The sequence below is a fragment of the Chlamydotis macqueenii genome, chromosome 9 (genome assembly GCF_036417535.1).
Source record: "Chlamydotis macqueenii isolate bChlMac1 chromosome 9, bChlMac1.mat, whole genome shotgun sequence".
Classification (NCBI taxonomy): domain Eukaryota; kingdom Metazoa; phylum Chordata; class Aves; order Otidiformes; family Otididae; genus Chlamydotis; species Chlamydotis macqueenii.
The window spans coordinates 22590263-22615070 of NC_141564.1; the positions used below are offsets into that span (position 1 = coordinate 22590263).

Consider the following 24808-nt stretch of genomic DNA (forward strand, 5'->3'; position numbering starts at 1 on the left):
AATCTGGGAGATGTGCTGACAAATGAACACCTTCCTGCCTCTCCCCTTCGCTGACTCACTTTGCATTTTTTCAGTCTAGCATTTCTTCCATCTAACTTTACAGCATGCTGCAAGTAAAATATTTGATCTGTTTGCACCAAGTATAACTGTACATAGCCCAACACCGCTCTTCGACTCATACCAGGCATAAGGATACTTAACCACTTTGGGATGACCGATCCCAACCTCTGTCGTCTAACGATACCATCACCGCACAGTCCTTTGGAGTTTTAAACCCATTCATATTCTTTAAATCACACTAATATTTAGTTTTCTAACGTACTTCAAAGTATTTAGTATTTCTTCAAAATACAAGAAAATTTTGCAACATCTTGATATCCCATTTCATCCCACAGCTGAGATTGGAAGCATTTTACACGGTGATAGTGCAGGAGTATCCTAACACACAAACCCCAACTTTTTAAAATGCTGCAGGACATGAATTCACAGGCTGTGGACACATCCTCCTGTTATAATTTCCTTGACCACAAAAGCTTCTTATGCTGCCCGTCTTGCCTCACAAATGCATTTGTCGAAGAGCGTGAAGCAGCTCAACTTACAAGTAAATCCGACACTTCAGTTAACTTGGACTATCCAACAGCACTCAATTTGGTGCCCACAGGGCACAGCTTGAATTACTTCATTAATGTTGATGGAGACAGGAAACATTTACTATTTTGTCAGTATTATAAATAACACCACCCATATTTAAGTGAATCTTAGTCAGTATGCTACAAGTGAACGACTCACAAGACCAATAAAATAAGAAATAAAGAACAGCTCCTAGCTATATGCTAAATAAACTTTAAAAATTTGCCATTGTTAAAGCGAGTGCTACACATGCATTATTTCAGCAGCAGTGTGAACACCTTAAAAATCAAATTTTTTACCCCATCACTCAAGGCGTTTTTCCTTGATCAGAATTGTTTTCCTGGACAAACAACACGCGTTGCAGTTAGTCATACTTACACAAGCTATCAACACCCTATGAGCTTTTCTTACACAAATGACTCACCTCGAACTTTTTCTTTGCAGGATTTTCAGCTGGATAGCCTCTCCCTCACTCGGAAATACAGCAGTATAAAAATATAACATGGGATGCAGAAATAAATGAGGTTAATTCTTTAAGTGGTACAGCTAGCTGTTAAATTTCTTCCATGCTAAAGGCTGAGCTCATCAAAATATTACCCATTCCATCTTCATCCTGGTTAATATTGCTCATTTCTCTCTTCAGCTGTAAAATACAGGCAAGTACATGGTAGCATTAAGAGTCTGCAACAATCTGAAACATAATCAGGACTTCCTATATGCAAGACCTTAAAACAAAGACAAAGCATTTTTGCTCTGATTTGAGGGAAAGAAAAAGCCCAGTTTAGAAGTCCGTGCTCAAAAATACAACAAAGACAAGCGTTCCGACATTACAGTTCTTTATTTGTTTTTGAATCCACGATCTATACAGGTATTTACAAGGCATGAAAATGGATAACAGCACAAAATACAATTGAGGTATAAGCTAAGAGCACAGTATGTCATGTTTCAATAAATATAATTCAAAATTTGTAAACTAAGTGACCAGATAGATGCATCTTGTTTACTAAACCCATATAAAATATCTGTTAAATCTCACGTGAGGTAGAGGACAGTTTTGTGTGTCATGTAATGCAACCACAGCAACCTGAAGACTGTACATCATTGGCAAAGTATTAAAAATTGTTGAATGTACTGATCATTTTTCACAGACTTTTACTCTGGTTTCAGAATAGTTATTCAACCTGATCCCTTTGAGCGAACACAGACTCTCTTGCTTTGCAGCTACCTTCTGTAATTTATTTAAATAATTATACTGGCACGTCAACATCAATAAATACTTTCGAGAGTGAGTATGAAAACACAGACACAGATTTTTTTCAATCACAGAAAGCAACATAATGGCAATAAAATATTTTAGACCAAGTTTTTATTATTTCCTAGAATTAAATACAGTACAGCTGTGCTTTCCTTTAAGTGAGGTATCTATATTTGAAGAAAAAAAGATTCAATTGATACTGTTGCATTTAATCAATTTTCAAATAGCAAAATTTTTTAACATTTGTTTGCTGTGCTTGAAGTGCTTAAAAGTCATTTTTCAAGCATTGTCCAACTGAACCACTAACCCTGAAAAAAAACAATTTTTTAAGTAATGGAGACACACCACAAAATTGTCGTGCAATTTGTAAGCAGTAACTGCTGACTTTCACAAAAGCAAAAAAAAAAAAAAAAGTATGTCCTTTTGAAATAGAGATATGCAACAAACATAAAATTCTACAAGCTTTCTGTAATGAAAATTGATGAATTCTCACACTACAAAGATAATGAGCAAAAGGAAAATTGAAATTTGCAGCTTTCTGCTGCTTGCTATTGACAGCTTAAATAAAATTACCGAAATATTGCAAGCACAGATTAACAGGTAGGTATAGTTATGTCTTTTGTCGACTTCACCATGTTATAGAAAACTCTGTTACGTGGATTAATTACACAAATTAAGTGCAGAAAAAATACAAAGTTGTTATCTTTACCGACAATCAAAATATATACTCTACAAACAAGTGAATTCTAGGAAGCTGACCATGACAGCATTTCAAGGCCAACTTCATGACTAATGCTAGGAAAATTTTCAAAAAATTTCATAACACATTCTAGCTATCCCCTCCCCCCATATAAAACAAGGATATATGAATAAAGCATTGTGACTTCTAAAATATGGGCCAAGCCTTAATTTTTCAGGCCATCAGTAGCTTTATGCTCCCACTCAACTTTTCCTACTTCACTAACTGCATTATGCCTTTACTATATACAAATGATTTTACACCTAAGCTATTAATATATTAAATACAGAATAAAATTAGTTTAAGAATGTGAAACGTAACTACATTTATCTAAATACGCAAGCTAAACGATATGCTTCACAAAAACTAAAACACAGACTCAGTTCTAAGTTTGGAGATTTAGATAAAAATCTCTTTCGTCTAGGGATACAGGGCTACACGGTGAACAAGGGTGCTTTCAGACTGCCAAAATTACGAGAGTTTCACTCTCCGAGCTCTTACATTTTCTTGTTCGGTAGAGTACACAAAGCGTGTAAAAGTTCTCTTTTAAAAAGAAAGTACAGAAGCAAACTAGATATTCACCTTGAATCCTACTTACCTTGTTGCAAAAGGTACACTAGGCAACTTGGATCTTGGTCTACGTATTTCATAATGCAACTTTCAAAATTAAGGACAATTTCAGGATTTTTTTTTTTCCTAAAAGCTTCATGTCACAACTAGCTGGGAAAATGACTTACTGCCTGAAAGATCAGCAAGCAATAACTGAAGGCAAAATAAAGAAGAACAGATAAAATGAGCATGCTGTGACTAAAAGCGAGGACCTAATGACAGAATTCGTTCCTACCATTAAGTGTGCACTTAAGTGAGGGCCCGTAAGGGGGCATTCCAAGTTCCTATGTTAGGCTGTAAAATAAACCATTCAATATAACTAGTGTAAGGTAGTGAAAAAAGGTCAACATATATTTGTTCTAGAACTTATACAGTATTATTTACAATTTACTAAAAAACTATCTTTCAAAGACTGTGAACACACAAAATCTATGGCACATTTATGTATACATTATTACTTAAAATCAGTATAAAATCAAGTCTACACATATGAAAATTATTTATGTTACGTACAGAGCCTGAAAGTAATATTTAAGAATTTTAAGAGGATTACAATAATTTAAAATGCATTCTAACTTCAGATTAACTAAATGGAATATTTACAAAGTTACTTTTAAACTCATTTTAATAAATGCTCCACTAGCTTTTTTAGCCAGATGTTTTAAAACTATTAGGAGGCCTTATCTGCAGCTGGAATTGCTAAATCTTCATATAGCTGCTCGAGTTCTTGCAAAAGTGAAAATATCAGTACAAACCGTGGCCACCAGCATTTTACCGGTCTGCAGCATAAACCAGTTAGCAGCTGATTCAGGGATGGCTGAAGTGCTGGCTGAGGCACAGGAACCCGGGCTACACCAGTACTCCACCGCAGCTGCCACTGGTGAAGATCAATTGGCAGCAAAAGGGGAAATCTGAGCAGAAGTCACATGATATAGACAAGACCAGAATGAAAATGGAATATACAGTATTCAAATATAATAATCCCGTGAGGATTCCATACATTCAGCGGCTAAGCTATAAATACTGTGGTAAACTAGTTACTGCTGCTGCATTCAACAAGTCTGTACGGCCATATCTACACTGACAATCGAACAGGTCTGGTTCAAAACATCGCTACTGAAAAGCAACTACAAATTATATCTTTTGATCCTTTGATAATAACCCAATGAAACTTTCCCATTTCCCAGGACCGTGTTTTCTTATTCATCCATCTAGCTAATGCAAGGAAGGTTTTGTCAACCACGTTGGACTACTCCAAGCTCCATTCTCTAATAATCACACTTTCATCAATACGCTTGCCTGCTCTCCCTACAGCCATCTTTTTGGTGGCTGTTAAAATAAAACATTCATTGTGTTTTTAAACCAAGTGGTGCACAGGATCCTTGGTGGTCCATAGAATCCACCAGAATCCCCCACACTCCACACCTTTCCCTCCAAAGCATAGCTACACTGCGAAGACAGACTTTTTTACTTTTCTTTTTTCTTTAAAGCAATAATTTGGAGATGAAGAAGAGAAAAATGTGATCTGGGTCCTCTTTTCTGATCAAAACTGATTAAAAAAAATTGTTTGCTTTTTTTTTCATCTAAATGGCTTTAATTGTCAGTGTAAATATGACACAAAGTCCACCAACAAAATTATACACAGCTATAAAAGAATCATCCTATGATTCCATGACATTTACTTTACCACCTCATTTCTCACTCAGTTTAAAGATATGTGCAATTTTATCTTTCTCTGTGATATTCAGTCCTGTTATACCACTAAAAGAGAAACAAAAAAGAACTCAGAATTTTTCTGTTTTACTAATTCAGGAAAAAAAACAAACAAACCCAATGTGGTTTCATCCAGAATTAACTGAATTATTAAGAGAATAATAAACCTAAGCACCTCAAAACCAGAAGCTAAAGCACGGGTTAAAATGATGTGGTGAAACACTAGAACTGCTAAAAGCTTCCTAGTTACTGACGTAATCAGCTAACATCTGTCAGCTGTATCAAACTTTTTGGAGAGAAGTGCAAAAAAGTATTTCTTCATCCAACTTTGTAGTCATGCATTTAACCCACCAGCAACCAGACTTCTGAAGCACTCAAACATCATATATACACAAAACAGTAATGCTGTACAAGCACACATTTTCAGTGTTATAGCTTAACAAACATGCCGTATTTCTTAATTCATGGCAACATTACTATGCCATTCAAATACAGAGACTATCAAAATGATTTTCAAAGTGCCATATTCTCAGAATTTTATTTTTTAAGCTATTATCACAATGTCAGTTAAGGCCTGTTCTATCTAATGAAAGAAAAATCCTCAAGTTGGCAAGGAGCTCAAAGTGTGGAGGCTTAGGGTACTAAAGAAACTAATACACACTTTTAAAATAAATACTATTTTTCTTGAAAGTATTAGTATCTGAAAACCAGTTAAATTTCTCAGTTTCCAGAAGGAAAAGCCCCACCTTTAAGCCTTTTATTAATGTTACTTTCATACCTACTATACAGAAGAAAACAAAAGAATCTATGCAAATTTTTAATTTCCAAATATGCCATCGTAATTGTTAATTTTTTAATTTTAAAAAACCCCTATTTTTCTTCTTCCAGCATGGCAATCAAATGCTGGCTTTAAAACTCTTTAGATTGATAACGAGTTGTTAAATAGAAAATACCAAAAATATCAGCTTGACTTCACGCAATGAAATTATGGGCAAAATTCACCCTGGTGAATCACCTGAGGTGACCAACCATCTATCACTGTGGCAATCTTGAGTAATACCTTACAGGTTAAAAGCTGCCTTTACTTTCCCCCACTTTAAAAACATGTAATTCTCACTGAAACCCAAACCATTTTTGACCCTGAAGAATTCAAGAAATTTTTTAATGTACTTTTATAACTGGATGTGCAATTGATACCAAAATAAAGATCACCACATATGTTTTAACAGACAGTGTTAAAGGGTCCTCAAGACTGCATTAGGAATAGACAGAAACTGGTCACTCTACATAAAGAGTTTCATATTTTTCATTGTTTGAGAAAAACAGCAGTAGAAATAAATGCAGATTTTCATTGGTTAGGAAAATCTAAAAATGTATACCTATCTATTTATTTATATATATGTATATCTTCACCTAGACTTGTCTGGGAAATAGAAATCTGTAGAGAATATTTTTTCTTATCACACAGAAACTGCTCACAATTCATTAAAAACGAAAACACCCTGTTTGAAGGACGCAGTCATGCTTCCTCTTCCAGTTTCTATTTTCCTTTTCCATTTTTTGAAGACTTCAAGATCTGTAGCTTCAGTTCCTTTATCATCATCTCTAACTTTTCCCTTGCCTCTCGTTCTTGCCTCAGTTCGTCTTGAAGCTCTTGTCTATCTGCCTCTGCATGATCCAATCTCTGCCTCAATTCTGCTAGCTGTAAAATAGAGAGGAGAGACAGAGCAAATTTGAATAAACTTATTTGTAAACACCAACTATTCATTTAACGATGTCACTGATGACCATCCTATGCATCACATAAAATTATTTCAGTCCAGCAGCATTTATCAGCTCATCTTCTACAGTTATCAAGAATTATGCAGTTACCTACTACAGCACTAGCAGATGATATCAATATGCACAGTTGCAAAAACATCATACGGTAATTAAAAAAGGGAAAGTAATTTTTAAATACATACAAATTGTAGTTATATGAACTGTCACACTAGATCATTTCAGTACATCTAATCTGTTAGAAAGACTGTGATGACGTCTGCATCAGATGTTTCACAAATCCCAGAATAAATAGCACCTTTTCATTTCCCAGGCTCATTCCTCTTACCTGACAAAATACTACTGCTTTATTTCAAAGCCTGAATGCATTTCTAGAACAAACAAAACTATGAACACTGTTTTCTGATACTCTTTAGTAAAAATGAAACAGGATTACCAGAAATGAGATTCAGAAAATCTTGACGGTAACTGCCTGTACATTTATATGTGTGCTCAAACATAAATATGAGTCTATTCTGTAAAGTATTTTGTGTTTAAACACAGAAATTAAGTAAGTTTTTCATCTTTGGAATACAATAAAACTCAAACTTGCTAGAGTGTTATCAAAACTTATTTACTGTGAGATCTGGAAATGTCTGATGAATTTTTCAAGTGTAGGCTAGTTATTGCCAAATTGCTTATATGTATACTACCACCAGTTAAAACAAGGAGGGGACTGGAAATCACTTATCTTTTCTACCACTGATTTAAGGGGCTATTTCCTACAAAAAAGACCTCACAACCTAAAATTCCATCTGCCTTTATAATGATAGGTATCTATTTGATCTAAATCATCACTAAGCATACATCTCACTGAAAATGAGGAAGACAGCTCCAGAGAATAAAAGAAGCGGGAGCGTACGGGATCACTGGTGTTTGCCCAGTGCTATAAAAGGTACTGGGCAAAGGAACTGCTGTGCTGATTTCAGAGAAACATCACATTCAGTGGCCCTTCATCTCCACTCGTATACTCAGAAATATTTAAACGGTTAGTAGTATAATCAGAAATATTTAAGCCATTCTTAGACAGCAATATTTTCCTTGCACATTAATGCCAGTCTTCTGGCTCCACTACTTGGATTAAGCAAACTGGTGCAGTACGGTAACGCCCACTGCCTGCACGTCGCAGCACGTACTGCACAAGCACACCTCTGGTTGAGTTTTGATTTCCAGCTCTAAGAAAAGGTTTCAGTACTGGTTACACTGCCCTATTGTGATTGACAGGGTAAAGTAACAATTAAACTAGACAACTCAATAAAGAAGTCAAAAGAGGGAGAAGACACTTAGTGCATCTTCAGGCAGGTCTAGAAAGAAGAATAGACATTTAAACAAGTTCAAAATCCCAAATTATTAATTTTTTTAATGGACGAAGAGCGTTCTTCCCTGTCCACAGTTCTCAGAGAGAAAGGGCAGCCTGGGCAACTGCTTCAAGAATACATCAGATCGAGACTTTTTTTAATTACTGTACACACAGCTTGGGGAAGCTCTCTGTTACCAGGACCTCTGTTTAACTTGGGTACTTTTGGGGTCCAAAATCTATTGCAAGACGCGATAAATGCAGAAAAAGGTTCAAATTACATGCTGTGAATGGCTCTACCACACAGGTAATAACAAAGTAAACTTTCATGCAAGGAACATATTAAAGTTTTCAAGGTCTAACTTCAAAAGAAACAAGCAACCAATCTCCTTGGGGAACAATCTATGGCTTTTACCCTCTAAAGAAAGCAAACTACACCAGCCCCATATAACGCGCTATACATCATTATCATCATAAATTAGAACATGTTGTTACTTGCAGTAACAGGGCTTGTACCAGATGTTTAGTAAATCAGGCCTTAGTCAGAGAGGATTATTTCTGGCAGCAAAGGCTAGGAATCTGTGGAGTGGGATGTCACAAAATTAAATTCATGAGAAGGATTTATGATGTTAGTTTCTGTCCTACTCCCCAAAAACACCAAAACCTGTTTCTCAAGTACTGCCTGTTTCTTAGTTTGAGAGAGTAAGAACAGGAAATGCACACAGCGACGATCAAATGCCCACAAAGCTTTACCGAGCTTAAGTTTCAGATTTTGTTTACTTTAAAAAAGCCTGTGAGGACTAGTTTTCTGTGACACACTACGAAATACATCAATATACACTTAATCTTAACTGCAACTGATTTTGAAAAAGCGCATTCCAAGGCTCCCTTTGACACTAACTGGATGTTTCCCATTGGAATAACATGAATAACTCCCAATGTGAAGAAAGCAATAGTAAAAGTTAAAAAGAAAAAAAAAAGTATCTCCATAGGGTTTGACTTATGAACCCAAGAGGAGAAATGGAAGTGAAAAATACGATTTTAATTTCCAAGGGAACTCCTCGACCAAATGCTTTGATAGATCACAGAAGGGGGCTCATCAAATGGTGCAGAAGATTCTACCACCAAGGAACAGAAAAAGCAGCAAGGTATGCTACTAACTTGACAAAGAGGTGGTTGAGAGGTTTGGATTATTTTTTTAACATAAAGGAAGAAAAATATTAAGAGTTTCTATAACTAGCGCTTGACAGGTGATGTGCTTCTGTAAGTTGCATTCTACTTCAGTTTCAATCAAGGGATAAGGAAATAAATATTGCTGTCACTGCGACCTATTTTGGTATTAGTCTATGGCATCTGAACACACGGAAAGGATGAGACCTTAAGGTGGTTGAGCAACAGCTTCACAGTTTCCTGATACACTAAATACGGTTTGGTTTGAAACAAACTTTTCTCACCTGTGCTGCATATTCAGCCTCTTTGTCTTTTTCTAAATTGGAGTCACAGCTACACTTTTGCTTCATCACTTGGTCCAGTTTCTTCTCCAAGTCTCTCTGCTCAAAATAAAATTCTTCCATTCTTTGAGCATGCTCTGTTTGCAAACATTCAAGTTCTTTTTGTAAATTCTGTTGCTCTTCAGTTAATTCCTTCATAGCTTTAGAGTTGCTTAACATTTCCACTTCCTGTAAAAAAAAAAAAAAAAAAAAATCAGGATCACATACATCTTGGTTCTAAGACCAGAAAAGTAAAAAACTGGATTTATATGTGTATCTGAAAACAATGAGGCCACAAAGAGCACATTTATCTACTGATAACAACCACTTGACAATAGTAGTTGTCTACTTATCAATGGTAGCCTTGAATTTTGAAGCAAGCATTTCAATATAAAGAAACTATGTTTACTTCCACATACACAGAGTTTCCAGAATCAGATTCTCAACTTCCAGCAGTGAACCTCAGAAACCAGCAGCACCAATTTACTAAAATATACTCTGAAGATGTAAGAAGTGTATTATCAGAAAACAGAATAAATGTGTTTGACTTCTGTTTCCACTAGCATTTAGATATTTTTAAAGTCTTAAATTTTTTTAACTTAGCTACCAGCTTTACCTCCAACAGCAGAACAACTTAAAAGCAGCAGCTCTAGGGCCCTTTCTGAGCTCATAGATTCTGAGCTTAACGTTAAACAAAATAAAAGAAAAAATTAGGTCTCGTCTATGAACGTAAGAAGCACAGTCAGTTATTTACCTTAATGCAGAAAACAAAAATAAGGCAAAATCACAAATGAACACCAGTTTCTAATGTCATCCATTACTAAAAGACTAACAAAATCCCTCTAAAAACAAGTGTTTATGAAACAGAAATAGGAAGGTAGTATTCTTTTTTACAAAGGCCAGTGAAAAGACCATTCCTAGAATACTGGTGTCTGCATCTTTAAAATCATGAAAACTGAGAAGTTTTAGATTACCTAAACTATATTTGCCAAAATACATACAACTTTGGAAAACATTTTAAAGTTTAAAAAGTAGTTTTAGTTTGCATAAAATAGAAAAGGAGCTGCTTGAACACAGTAGCTGCAAACTGAAAAAGTCACCAATTAGTAGTGGACGTGAACCCGACGAGCATAAGGAACATTAAAGATTTGGTATCTGGATTCAAGCTGGGGGAAAATCATCATGTGTTTTTGTGTTTCTAAATGAATGTAATCTGCAATATTGATTCTAGAACCAACAAGCTAACGTCAGTTTACTGATGACAAAGGTGAAATGCACTCAGACTGGCACTGTACCATTTGAAGCTGCTGTTTCCTCCGCAAAATAGCATTTAGTTTTTCTTGCTGTTTGATGTAGGTTTTCATTACTTCTTCCATGATCCTTCCTTTGTCATCTTCACAACTGATGTCCTTCATGAGAGTCGGGGACAAGCTTCGCACATCACCACCTACTACAACATGCCTAGAGTCTCTAGCAATCTTGGAAGAAATACGTTCAGATTTTCCACCTCTTGTAGAATGAGTTGACACAGATGGATCTACAGAGAAAAGAAGAACACAGCATAATAATCAAAGAAAATCAATCTTCTAGAGTGAAAAAAAATCCAAATAAAACAAAATATTATAAGAAGGCCAAAAGAATTTTCGGAAAACTGAAGTGACATTACAAAATAATAGCTTGGTCTTAAGCTTTCCAAAATTATATGGTATAAAAATTGAAAAGATTTCAACATAATTTTCACTACTCACCAAAACATTTATGCTGCTCCACACCGGTTTTCAAGTCAATTTTTTCCTGTTCTTCAAGAGAAAGCTCTGGATAGGAGGCAGCTTTTTTGTGCTTTCCACTACTAAGCCTCTTCTCTGACTGTCCAGGTGAGGATTTAATTACTTCTGAAGCTTTGACTGTTGTTTTTGCAACATCTTTATATTGGGATGCAAGGGATACATTTGGGGCAACCACTTTATCACACATGTAAAGGTAGTAACTGAAAAAGTAGAACAGTAAAATTAAGAATTAAAGGTAAGGCATAATACATGATGACTGGTAGGGAGCAGTAAGTTTAATTTATCATGATTTCAAACTGTAAATGTTTCAGTGAAAAATAAGCATGTCCTTTTAAATTTTTTCCTATCCAAAAGGAAATCCTAATGATCCACTTAATCTTTACTGAGTAGATTATCTAGATAAGGTTTTGAGGCTATTAAACCAGAGGATTTTTCAAACATGGCTGATTAAAAAAATCACACAGAAAATCACACGAAGTCTTCATTTAAATGCAAAGAGTGAAATTAGAATGCCACTGAATCCAGACTCTCTAGTATTTTCATAATCTTTATATTGGCAATGGAGGAAGCAATCAGTGTAGTGGGCATGAGCATGCCACTCTAAATAGCAAAGCCGCGTACTAGCAGTGCTGAGGCATGTCTGAGACCAATGCCAGACCCTTTTTCCCCACACATACTGACCAATCCATCTGGATTTTCACAGCTCCTGGACTCCTGGGAGCACGCTTCTGTATCGCTCTAACCTAGCCACTCAGCTTGTGTCTGCTACAGAGGAAAAGAGTGCCAGATGTGCTAAGGTCAGTGCCAGGATAATCAGCGTCAGGATGCTGGAGTTAACGCTGCTGTCTTCAACACGTGCCTCTCTCCTAGATCTGAAGGAAGGCACCAACAGAAACAGCAAACCGAGGGACCATCACAGAAGATCCACCGCTCACACGTTTGTGTGGGAGCTAATCTGATGTGTGTGTGTGTTGCTTTGATGCAAGCTGCTAGCCAAAAGAGTCTGATCTCACCCATACACAGTAAACGCATCACCACACGGGGATGAGGGCAAGAGATGTGTCAAGAAAAACTGTTTCCGTCGTTGATGCAGACAACAAACTTTGTACTACATTGAGGAAATGCACTTGTTTTCTACAACCAGGAAACTGATCAACAGTCAATTCAGCTGTAGTCATTGTTCCAGTGTGGAATAAAGCCTCCAAACACTTTTTACAAGCCTTTTTGGAAAGGAAATTAAGTTGCACTCATGGTAAATAAGACCTACTCAGCTTTCCATATGCATGCATTGTGTCATAACAGGAAAGATTAAAAATTACCTTCTGTTATTTCTACTCTGAAAAGGGAAATTGTAATTACATTTCAATTGTATTGCAACTGAAGAACACTCATAGATCATAGCTTGAATCTCGTACCAAAAATCACTCACAAGCAGTTCATTAATATTTACACCAAGAAATGCATTAAAAGTTACAGTTCAATTATTCTTGTGAAATCCCTTGGAGTTCTCCTAACAGCTCACATTGAAGTATCTTTTTTTCAGTTTGAATTATCTTTAAATACACAAAAGTATTTACATACTTGTACATACAGTTCTTACAGTTCTACACAGGAAATTCAGTTACCTGGGATGGAAAAAGGAGGGTGGTGGAGGATCAGTTTCTGCTTCTTGCTTTACAACTGGATACCACTGAGGTAATTCCAGGCTCTGCTGTGAATCTGCCTAAAGAAAAGAAAATAAATTGGTAATTGGAAGATGGGTACATGTTATTTACACTTTCATAAACGCTTCTCAATGGAATGGCATTTACATCATTAATACATACACACCAGAGAAACTGGGGTACTGGAAAATTGTGTGTCTTTGGCAGAGATGCAGCCACAGAAGTTTCTTCGATCCCAAATTTCCCATTCCGGGTAAAGTAGCAATGAAATGAAAAGAGAATCTCTTTACAATCCTATATAAAAGCTCTGCTGAGTTCCCAGAACTCTGCCAGAGGCATGCTAAAAATACTTGGGAGAAACAGAAAGCAGAAGCTAGAATTCCCAAAAGGCTGTAGGAGCCATTTGCAATAAAGCATCCACATCATAGTAAGCACCTGCCAGACACTTACTACAAAATAAAACAAAAAATAAGAGGTTGTCCTGTGAATAAGACGGAACAATTACTGGTGTTCCAGAGACAGAACTTTCTTTAGTTATCACAAACTTTTATTACAGAAGTGGGTAAAGCTGCTGCAGTAACATGGCAACTCCATTCCCTTTGCAGCAACAAACAAAATTACTCGAGGCACATCAGAATATATCATGTTAAAAAACTTCTGTGCATTTTGTATCTGGATAGTAATTCTTGTTCTCTTTGTCTCAAGAAACATTTTTGGAATTATTCTTTAGTCAAAGTTCCTGGTGATACTTTGTGTTCCACTGCAGTTACTACTAATTTCAAGCGAAAGGTGTCTCGTCATACGTTTAAACAAGACTCATAGCTAAGAAATTGGTTCTTAATTTCATTCTATTAAAGTTGCCTTGGGAAGTGGGTTTTCGGGCAAGGTGTGGTTGACCCCAGCCCAGCAGCCACGCAGTTGCTCCCTCACCACCATCCCCAGGGGATGGGGACAAAAGGAAGAAAGCTCCCGGGTTGAGATAAAGACAGTTTAATAACCAAAGGAAAGAGGAAAAAAACCAAGTGAGGCAAAGTGACGCTCACCACCTCCCACAGGCACACTGATGCCCAGCCAGTCTCCAAACAGCATCCACCTTGGATGTCAAAACCCCCTTTCTTCTTCTTCTAGCATTTTTTTTTTTTTTCCCTGACCATAACACTACATGGTATGGAATATCTCCTTGGCCAATTTAGGCCAGCTGTCCTGGCTTTGTCCCCTTCCCAAATTCCACCGTACTCAGTGCAGGGGCTGAGCAGGAAACAGAGAAAGCATTGACACTGCCTAAGCGCTGCTCAGCAGCAGCCACAACGCTGGTGTGTTACCAACACTACTTCAGCCACAAATCCAAAGCACAGCACTACACGAGCTGCTGTGAAGAAAGTTAACATCGTTCCAGTCAGAACCAGTAAGTTTGGAAAGTTGCTCAATTTTAAAAAAGCCTATAAAGATTAAAAATATAAATAAATAAAAATCCTACTGTACCAAAGGTTTCATCTAGCGTTCCAACATCTTCTCAACTTCTTGTGTACAAGATACACGATCAGAAAAGTTTGTGTTTGCACACCCTGAAATAAACCGTCACAGAACTTCACCTCTGGCAGGCAAGAGAGTACCCAATGACACACGCGGCTTGTACCGAGGCCTGCAGAACCAAAAGCCACCTGATCATCAGAGAGAACAAATCCCAAATTCCTCAAATGCAGACAGAAAGCAGGGAGGCTACAAGGAAGCTGAGCTCCATAATAGTAAGTTCATAATCAAGTCTTTAAATAATAAAGATTTGAAATACAGCAAATAATCGCTAGAAAAACGGCGTCATCCTGACACTGGTCAAGTTTTTTCTACTTATTCAGATCACTCCTATAATTTAAATAATGTGCACATTCTCCTACTTAGCTTACAGCTAGTACACAGTAATCCAATTTTAACTTCTGATTCACATCTTGTCCATGTTTTAGGACTCACATTTTAACTTGTTAACATATTTACTGATGAAATTATGTATCAGATAATCTGTATTTTCAAGTTACTAGGTCAGATTTTTACATTCTCACCTATTTCAAGCAGAAACCAACTGTACTGTCTACCCATTAGTGTGCATTTTGCAAATGAATTACGTAACATGCAATCAATTTTTTTACTTAGGGAAGAAAATGAACAGTAATCATAAATAAATACAAAGTCTTTCTCTAACACGATACCTTCCTCATCATCTAAGTTAATAAAATAGAGATGAAGTATCTATTTCAACATATACATGTGTACTTCATTACCTAACAATCTGTTTAGTTTAGATGCTCTTAAAAAATTCTACAAGCACAATATATCCAAGTAAACTTAAAACTGAATTACTCCTACCTAAACTGTTTGAAAGCCCTATGTTAAAAAGATGTCTTATTTTTCTTCTGAAGCTAGTTGTGCAAAGCTGTTCTTTAAGAAAAAAAAAAAAACAAAACATATAAAAATAAGTAGTGGATCAGCCTAATCATTAAGCCAGTAGCTTTAGCAGAGATGCGATTTACAAAAATACGCCAAACTCTTCACAGGGCAAGCTGTTCCCCAGGCACGGTGATGAATTCAAGGAACCGGTCTGAGAAGTAACACAAAATTGTAGTGCAGAGCAATTATCAGAAACTGTCGCAAAGTCAGAGGGAATGAGGATCTGACAGCACAGAGATCAGCAGACTCAGTGACAGCTGTTCCCGTGAAGAGCAGGGGATGTTACACCGCAGAGTCTAGAACTCAACAGAAAATGAGAAACTCTGCGACAATCAAATCTGCACCTTACAGCTTCCTGACTAGCGCAAAGAACAGAAAGAAATTAACCCTGTCAGCACAGCAGGTGAGAGCCTACATCGTCTGCTCTTAAAATACTGAAAGCAAGAGCATACTTACACTGGGAGGTGAGTGAAATCAGAGTGAAATGCTAAGGAGAACGGCAAGGCACAGGATCTAGGATGCTCTGAAGACTATGGGATTTAATTTGCAATTTTTTTTTACTACTGGATGGACCAAGACCTAGCCAAGGGCAACTGTTCTTCCTTGGCCCTCCAAGATAATCTCAAAGATGTGTCGGCACTTCTGAGGGCTGACTCAGCAAAGGTGGTAAGAAGGTGACAGAATAGCACACGGACCATCCTGCAAATAAATTTCCCTAGGAGTGTAAGAAAAGGGAATCTCTACCCCTTTGTACCTAATACTTCTCTCATACCATAAGGGCGAGAAAAGATGCCTGAAGCAGTCCAGGCTTCCCCAGGACAAGGAAACAGAGGCTGTGCTCCAACACTGCTATTAAACTCTTCTAGTCTTTTGTACTTCCCAGATGAATATCCATGAGATTAAAAAAAAAAAAAGAAGAAGAACCCGCCTCCACCTTTTTATCTTTGTTCCAAGTTTTCACAGCTTCTCTCTCATTTGGATTTCATATGCTGCTTTGTAAGAAAGAACTATACAGGCCTGCAATGGAAGACTCCAGAAAGAGTTTTTGTTTTTCATTTGCATCAGTTCAGCCCAAATTTCTGTTACTGCTAATTTCAGTTGGTTTTTTTCATCTGTACACATGAAACTGAAAGATCTCACGGTCTGAAATCTGCCACTGTGAAAAGGGAAGCAGCATTATAGGTATGAACACAGAAGACTATTCCCACAGAAGCATCCAGTACACTATAGTTTATTACCTACGCTGACATTGCAAGGATAAAGACAGCCATGTCTTTATCAGATGAAAAGCAAAGTCTCCTTGCTACGAACTTCAACTATGAAGTTGCATTTTCAACTAATTCAGTATGTGGAAGCATGCCATACTGCAGACTTCCGTGTAAATTTTCTGCTAAAATCCCTTACTGTAGACTGGCATAACTGTAAAAATACCTGTTAGAGCGGTAAGCCTTTCTGCAATACTGACTTTTCAGAAGTTTATGCTGAAAGGTGTCAACTTGCAACACACCCTTTTGGGCTCAACCATCTGCCCTGCTCGTGCTGCTATTTTGAAATCCACCACAAAATATCCAACAGGCAAAATGGATATGTAATCACACCAGTAGCCATCAAACAGACATATAAATACCAAATACACTGAAATGAAAAACAGTCACGGGGCAAGAATCATCTTAAAACCTCTTAAGTTAGAATTATACCCCCAAAATTGTACCTTCTATGAATGGAAACATCTATGATGTTCAATACTTATTTGGTGCTCATCTTATTTGCAGTAGAGGCTCTCTAAGGGAAAAATAAGCTCTCTATTTTTGAACCTCAGTGCAGACTTACAGCAGTATTTTAGGAAAAAATACAACGTCTATTATTAACCATTGTCAAGATACCGGCCCACAGCTCATTACTTGGGCTGCTTAAAACCCCCTCTTTTTGGCATGTTTCTCCATACAACTGGTTTAAACAGCAAGCTATTGCTGAACAAGCAGACTTTGGGCTTCAAAATAGCAACTTATCAATGCTATCAATGCTATCAATACCCTACACGCAAAGTCATGACATAGGTGGTTAGCAAGTCAGGTCACCACACACCGCACGTGCGTGTGCTGAGTAAAAATAACAAATGAAGAAATAATTTGTAATACTTGATTTTCAGGCTCCTTTCTGCTTTGCTCAGCTGCTGCAACACACACTGCAGAAAACAAAGGTCAAATGGGAGAATGAAAATTTCCACAATAGCTCTGAGGTTTTTCAGAGACTGCATACTTCAGAACAAGAACCAACACCACCAAACCAGCTCAAATGAAGTTACAGCCCAAAGAGGGAACAAATTACCGCACCTTTTAATGAAAATGTATTTCCACAGTGAAGCGCTCCCACAGATTTAACTTAGGCTTGATTTGCCAAGCATTCCCATTTACAAAAGGCAAGAAACGCGCTTCCAAAACAAGTATTTATGTGTGAGCAGAGAGAGATGTGGGAGTTTTACAAAAGTAGGTGAACTTACTTTGGACCGAGTTCTTTTCTGATTTTTCTCACTAAATTTCTCCTTCATTTCCTCCAAGAGATGCTTCAGTTCCCGCTCCTCTGATGTTCCTAAGTATTTTTGGTTGATATGCAGGTAGCAGTGCCACTTGGCCGATTCAAATCCCCAGTGGCAGGTCCTCTTGTCCGGGGATCTGTGTGAATGCATCACAAACGTCTGGGGCGAGAACATCCCATAGCACTCCAAACACTGGATACACGGGTCATCCGGCGCAAGGTAGAACTGAGGTGCAAACAACCCTTGGCACTTGCCCAAGCATTCATGCTCGACTTCAAAAGCGCTGCCAGTCTCTTTCAATTGGGCAAAGGTGTTCTTACCAGGGAGAAAACTGCCATTTTGTGGAAAAGTGCGAGGACGGAGTAAAGCATTGCATAGTCTCTGAGCATCAGTCAGTGTAATGAGCCCACAGGATGGAGCATTAAATGGAAGAATTCCCAAAACCTTCAGAATATGAAGCTGGTCAGAAGTGCACCTTGAGCAGTATATATACAGTTCATCACACACCGTATTGATCTGTTGCAAGGAAAACTCTCGGAGAACTGAATTCAACACCTGAGGCAGGCAAAGTCTTTTTTCTCCTCCAACTTTAAAACAAGAGATAGATTCCCCCTCCAGCAGAGTCTGGGTGAGTTCTGTGGAGCTGTCTGGCGGGATGAGCAACGGCCCAGAAAGTATTTGCGGCGATGGAAGAGGCAAGAAGACAGAGGGTGACATGCTTTCCTGGGAATAACGAGCTGAAAAAGCCGCTGGTCCGCCCAGTGAACTCTGGCTGCTCAAGTGGAACTGTGCCAACGTGTGTTTCAAACCTGGATTTAAATTCAAAGGCTCAGATAGCGAAGAACTGTTTGGCTTGGCGGTTTCCCCATCAGCCTCCACAGCAGTTTCGTCATATTCGTCCAAGTTTTCTTTCTTTATTGTTGGCAATTTATTTATTACAACTCGTACTTTGCTACTTACGTGCATTTCTGTCATTGCTTTTTTTAACGGAGGACTCCCATCCTCTTGGATCGCAGTCCTTTTTTGGTCTGAAACTAGACCTAGAGGGAAGTTTATTTGTGGGCTTTCCATTGCTGAACACCAGAGCTTTAATTAAGTCAGTCTTGAATGTGCATCTTCCTGCTTGTTCATACAAAAAACAATTTCAAGTGATCCTGATTACCCCAGGCACACCAAGTTTTGCACCCCTTTCAGTAAAATGTTACTTCTTCAGCCTCCAACAGTAAAAGCTGTAACCCATTTTGCATGTAATACCATAAAATTAATAAGAGAGGTTACACAAATTTTTCTTTTAGTTTTATAGTTATTCGTTCAATTTTCTCATATAAAAAACTCACTGCAGTATGTATACAAAATTCTTCATACTCTACCTGCTATTTTACACAGTAGTCTTCTACAGTGATTCAGTAAAAAATGATGAGTTGATGCAGGAGTGTCTATCCTTGATAATTTTTTTTCCTTTAAAAAATATACCGTCTTTTCAAATAAGCCTCTATTTAAATATTAAAATACAAAAATTGTCTCTGTTTGAAGAACGCTGATCTTAATGCAACTGATCCAAAATTCAGTTTAAATTGTATGAAGATTTTATTCGCCACTTTCAGTCCTCGGAGATCAAACGCAGTCTTAAAGGCTTGCGTTATCGTGCTGCCAACTTCGTGATTTCACCACCGCCACGAGACTTACTATGGTAGTTCACAAATAAAATCCCAAACTGAGGGCTGATCCCGATCGCCGGCAAAAACCAAACGTCCCTAGAGAGTCACCTTTCGCAGGGATGTCACGGGCGTGTGCCGGAATTTTCCCAGCCCGAGTTACCAGTAACAGAGGTACGATCCAGGCCACCGGCTAAACCCATGTCCTGTGCCACCGCCGAGTTCTACCGGTGCCTCCAGACACCCTGCGGAAAGAGAGCGCAGCAGTCACAAGCAATCCCCCAGACGCGAGTTCGCGGTGGCAGAGGGGGGAGCCGTTCCCCCGCCGACGGCGGAAGCTGGGGGTGCAGGGAGCTTCCCCCCAAAGCCGCGAGCCCCGTCACAGCCCGGGCAGACGGGGGCCGCCGGCACCAGCCGACTCCCGCCCAGCCGCGGGCACCGGGGCGGCCCTCCCACGGCCGCGGGGGGGTGGGGGGGGTGATCGCCGGAGAGAGGACGGGCGGGCGCCCTCCAGCCCCTCCGCCCGCCAGCCGGCCCCGCAGCCCCTTCCCGGAAGGGCCCGGGACGCCGCACCCCGCCGCTCGCTGTCTCCCTCCCTCCCCCGCCGCGCCGTGACTCACCTCGGCCCCGCCGGCACCGCTCCGGGCTGCGCTCACCACCGCCGCCGGGCTCCCCCCTCCGCGTCGGTCCCTCCCCGCTCGTTCGCCCGCACCCCCCCGCCGCCGCTCCCTGCTCCCGGGACCGGCGCTCCCCTCCCCCCGGCTCAGCCCCATCCCCCCCTCAGGCGCTCCCGCCCCTCCTCCACCGCGGGGCCGGCCGCGCCCCCTCCCCCCCACAAGCCTCCCCCCTCCGATAACTCCCCGGTTCCTCACCCGTTATCGCGGGGTGCTCCGGTAAGCCGGGGAGCGGAACAGGCGCCGCGGACGCACCGCCCACCCGTGACCTCACTGCGGAGACGGCGGCGGCGGCGGAGGCAGACACGGAGACGGCGGCGGCGGCGGCGGCGGCGACGGCGGCGCGCGGGCACGAACCCGCCGGCGGCGCGCGCCGCCGCCGCCGCCGCAGCCCCGCCCACTGTCTGGGGCAGCGGCGGGAGCGGCCGCCGCCTCAGCGCCGGGAAGCCCAGCGCGGCTCTGCCTCCCCCACCCCCGCCACGGCCAACAGGAAAAAGGGGGGGGGAACAAAAACCCACAGGAAAAAAAAAAAAAATTAAAAAGTGTTATTTCTGCTCGTCCTCGCGGCGCCCGGGAGGCGCTGACGGCCGGGGTGCGGAGCGGTGGCTGGGGCGGGGAGGCGGGAGCGGCCATGGCGGAGAGGGAGAAGGGAAGAGGGAGCGGCTGCGGCGGGAGAGGAGGCCCGGACACCGGCAGGGAGCTGCCAGGCGTAGCAGCGGTCTACAGCCAGGGCCACTGTGTGAGGGGCCCCCCAACGCGAGGGGGGGGGCTGCGCTCTTGAGACCCCGCCACTGGGGACGGGGAGGTGCGGGGACAGCAGGAGACCGTGATGGTGTCTGTCCCCAAAGGGGTTTTACAGACCTCGCCTTCCAGCCGCTGGCTCACCGTGAGGCACTGACAGCGAGGAGACGCCAAAATCGGTGGTAGAGCCCGGCTGGGAATTGGCACAATCGCTTCTGCGAAGAGGGGGTAACGTGAGGGGCTTCTCCCGCTCCAGGCTCGTTGCTGGAAGGGGGGGATGCTCCTCAGGGACGGCTTAGTCTTTGTACAACTTAGTTATGTATTACCAGCTGCCTCTGGCTGCCAGCAGCCTGCAGCTTTTTGGTTTACATCTTCTTTGTAAAGACAGCGCTTCCGCTCAGATTAAGACACAATCCAATTTGCCGTGGCCTTTCGTCCCGCACAGTTACACATTTTGATGCAAAGCGAGTATAAAAGCGTAGCACGTGAAGATGGGGCAGCTGTACAACCAGCAGGCACCGCTGAACACCGGCCAACAGGCTCATTCCGTGTCAGCTCCGGGACCGGCACACAGCGAGCGGGCCCTTTCCGTGTCAGCTACGTGACCGGCACACAGCGAGCGGGCCCTTTCCGTGTCAGCTCCGGGACCGGCACGCAGCGAGCGGGCCCTTTCCGTGTCAGCTACGTGACCGGCACACAGCGAGCGGGCCCTTTCCGTGTCAGCTCCGGGACCAGCACACAGCGAGCGGGCCCTTTCCGTGTCAGCTCCGGGACTGGCACACAGCGAGCGGGCCCATTCCGTGTCAGCTCCGGGACTGGCACACAGCGAGCGGGCCCATTCCGTGTCAGCTCCAGGACCGGCACACAGCGAGCGGGCCCTTTCCGTGTCAGCTCCAGGACTGGCACACAGCGAGCGGGCCCTTTCCGTGTCAGCTCCAGGACCAGCACACAGCGAGCGGGCCCTTTCCGTGTCAGCTCCGTGACCGGCACACAGCGAGCGGGCCCTTTCCGTGTCAGCTCCGTGACCGGCACACAGCGAGCGGGCCCTTTCCGTGTCAGCTCCAGGACTGGCACACAGCGAGCGGGCCCTTTCCATGTCAGCTCCGGGACCAGCACACAGCGAGCGGGCCCTTTCCGTGTCAGCTCCGGGACTGGCACACAGCGAGCGGGCCCATTCCGTGTCAGCTCCAGGACCGGCACACAGCGAGCGGGCCCTTTCCGTGTCAGCTCCGTGACCGGCACACAGCGAGCGGGCCCTTTCCGTGTCAGCTCCAGAAGGATTGGCACAGAGCACATAAAACGCACCTCACTGCCCAGCCGCTGATCAGCAGAGGGGTTTGATTCACTTTAGTGTCCTGCAGGCTGGCAGGGTTTATTTTTATTGATGGAGAGAGAGGCCTGCTAGAATCACTGCAAAGCTGCTTCACGGGTCACCTTGTGACTCTTTTTTAAAGCACCGCATCAGTGGCAATATCTACAGCATTTCCTTCTGATGACGGCTGGGCAGAGAGTGATCTGGGGTGACTGGTGATATTTTGTGCAGGTTTTGCCATTGTTGCTAACCTTAGATGGGTCACATCCGTAGGTAGGAGCTATCCTACTGTGTTTGCACAGCAGCTAGTGCAATCTTTGGGACCCCTGGTGCTTTGTATTGCAAAAATAATAAATTGCGGACAGTTTAAGTAGTAGAATAACTACATAAATAGTGCCTGGGCTTCTAACGGTAACTCTGTGATCACAAAGACAATAATGGTTATATTTATTTTTTAAAACCTAAAGAAAACCACTTGACCTTTCTGTTACGAAAGAATTCGGGGACAGATGAAGGAATTGTAAAACTGAAATAGAGCACGACCTCAATTTTTATATTCAGCGAAAGGTGTTGAACAAGGACCATTTTTTTACCGTTGCCATATTGCTGCAGTCTTGGGCAGGCGGCTTTCCTACAAATGAAGGGGTACGAAAAAGCAGCCTTCATTTTGTTGAGGGATGTAAACCTCCAAATGAAATTGTGTGCTCTTTCTTGCAGCTGTTTGAAATAGATATTTCATAGAATGCCTACAGAAAATCGTAACTGCTGTTTTCACAGGCTAGAGAAAACAGAGAAGGCAGGCATAAATTCTTTCCATTCTATGTAGGCCAAAGCAGAGATAAAAGCTTCCCAAAAACTGGAACCAAGATTTAATCTTGGGGAAGAATGCAATTTTTTTTCCCTCTTTAATACTCTTATTTGTCCTTTTCCATTATAATTTTGTTTATTTTTATTGTAAAGCTCTAGAGATTGACTCAATCTTTCCTCAAGGAGCATTTATCATAATAACTACTACCATTACAGGGAGGGCATTTTTCCTTACTTACATTTACCCTGCTACTTTCCAGCCCTTTTGCCAGACTTCATCTGTGTAACTCCTCCACAGCAGCAGAACCACAGCTGAAACACACAGGTACAAAACCATCAGGCTCTACGCATTATTTGAGTTTCATGAACTGAGGGATGATGAGGACTGACACCTCTCTGCTCTCCAGCCGCTCGAGATTCACCACAGAAAGGGTTTGTGTATTTAAGGAAATTTCATGGATGTCGGACCATAAACCTACTCTTGGCTCATCTTTGCATCCGACAGCACTTGATGTAATTTAGCAAAACACAGTGGTTAATAAACATCAGTCATTCCACCTCAATATGCAGTCTTATATCTAGGCTTGTTGCCTGTACTTTTCAAAACAGGGATGCGTTATAAACGTGTTTAAATGAATTCCAGCATTGTGCAGCAATGTGCAGCGCCCTGGTGCTTTTCATAAATGCTGTTCTTTAGCCTGCAGCAACACAATTACACAGGACTGTGCAAGCATCATCTCACTCTGGCTGCTACATCAGATGCTTCTGCATTTCCAGCCTTAAGGAAAGAGGATTGCTTCACGTAATGATTCTGCAGAAGGATTTTATAAATACTGGTATTTTTTCTCCATGTACAGCTAAGCAAACAACAAGAGGTAAAGCAGTTGCCAGAGTACAATCACTAGCCTTACACAAAAACATGAACTGCTTTTGTGCAGAGCAGGGAGACTGAGGAAATTGATGGAGAACACACAAAAGTGCTTTCGTGTTTGATCTCAAATGACTGTTTAAATTGTTTAATTCTTTATTCTACTGAAATAAAATGTTTGAGAGTAGGACAACAAATAGCTTTATGAAAAAGTAAGTTTATGAAGAATACTAACTGTGCTCATTTACTAAGCACATGCTTAAAAGCCACAACAATGTAGCAGAATAAAAACAGATTTCTGAACGTACCAGCCTTTGGAACTGATCTCAAAAGACATGGACCTGTGCTGTAATTGTCCAAACGCTCTGGATGCTTCTTCTCCACCCTCTAGGAGTACAGAATCTGATTTTAAAAAATCTTTCCAAATACAAATCAGTGAAATGCATTATATCATATTTCCATTTTAAATTTACTCAAGAACATGCAAGATTTATAACACCAAAGCTGGACTGATCTATGGATGTAAGGAAAGCAATGCACGTAGGCAGATACTACATCTTTTATTAGACCTACTGATGTCATGGAAGGTTAGGAATTTAGTGTCACTGCTTAATTTGGGTTCCGCAGCTTTACCATTTCAGGTTGCAGATTCTGGTAGCTATTGTGCTGTAATGATAGTGTTGCTATAGAGCTACAATAATCGAGCAATGGCAAAGTTGGTAGGTAGAGAGGATTGTCTAAAAAAAGATGTTAACTCTGCCTACAACTTCTACT

General features: G+C 41.0%; 1 protein-coding gene across 2 annotated transcripts; it reads right to left on the bottom strand.

Moving 5' to 3' along the window:
* Positions 1 to 1449: 1449 nt before the first annotated feature.
* SKIL (SKI like proto-oncogene) lies at positions 1450 to 20807 on the bottom strand. 2 transcript variants are annotated; one of them, XM_086754786.1, is made up of 7 exons: positions 20505 to 20807; positions 17942 to 19877; positions 12964 to 13061; positions 11300 to 11538; positions 10847 to 11088; positions 9516 to 9740; positions 1450 to 6648 (listed from the first exon to the last, which is right to left on the bottom strand). In XM_086754786.1, the coding sequence occupies exons 2-7, from the start codon at positions 19046 to 19048 to the stop codon at positions 6487 to 6489; spliced, it is 2073 nt and encodes a 690-aa protein (XP_086610912.1). In that variant the 5' UTR covers positions 19049 to 19877; positions 20505 to 20807; the 3' UTR covers positions 1450 to 6486. The 2 variants fall into 2 exon arrangements, with proteins under 2 accessions (XP_086610912.1, XP_086610910.1); XM_086754784.1 differs by lacking the exon at positions 20505 to 20807 and adding an exon at positions 20253 to 20266.
* Between the last annotated feature and the right edge of the window lie 4001 nt (positions 20808 to 24808).

What these genes read in the sequence shown, in the direction of transcription:
- SKIL (XM_086754786.1), bottom strand. Translation starts at nt 19,048, where the DNA reads ATGGAAAGCCCACAAATAAACTTCCCTCTAGGTCTAGTTTCAGACCAA. An exon ending in CCCTCCTTTTTCCATCCCAG is followed by an intron (nt 11,539 to 12,963) that starts GTAACTGAATTT and finishes CTACTTTTTCAG; the next exon opens with TTACTACCTTTACATGTGTG. An exon ending in GGAAACAGCAGCTTCAAATG is followed by an intron (nt 9,741 to 10,846) that starts GTACAGTGCCAG and finishes TTTTTTTTACAG; the next exon opens with GAAGTGGAAATGTTAAGCAA.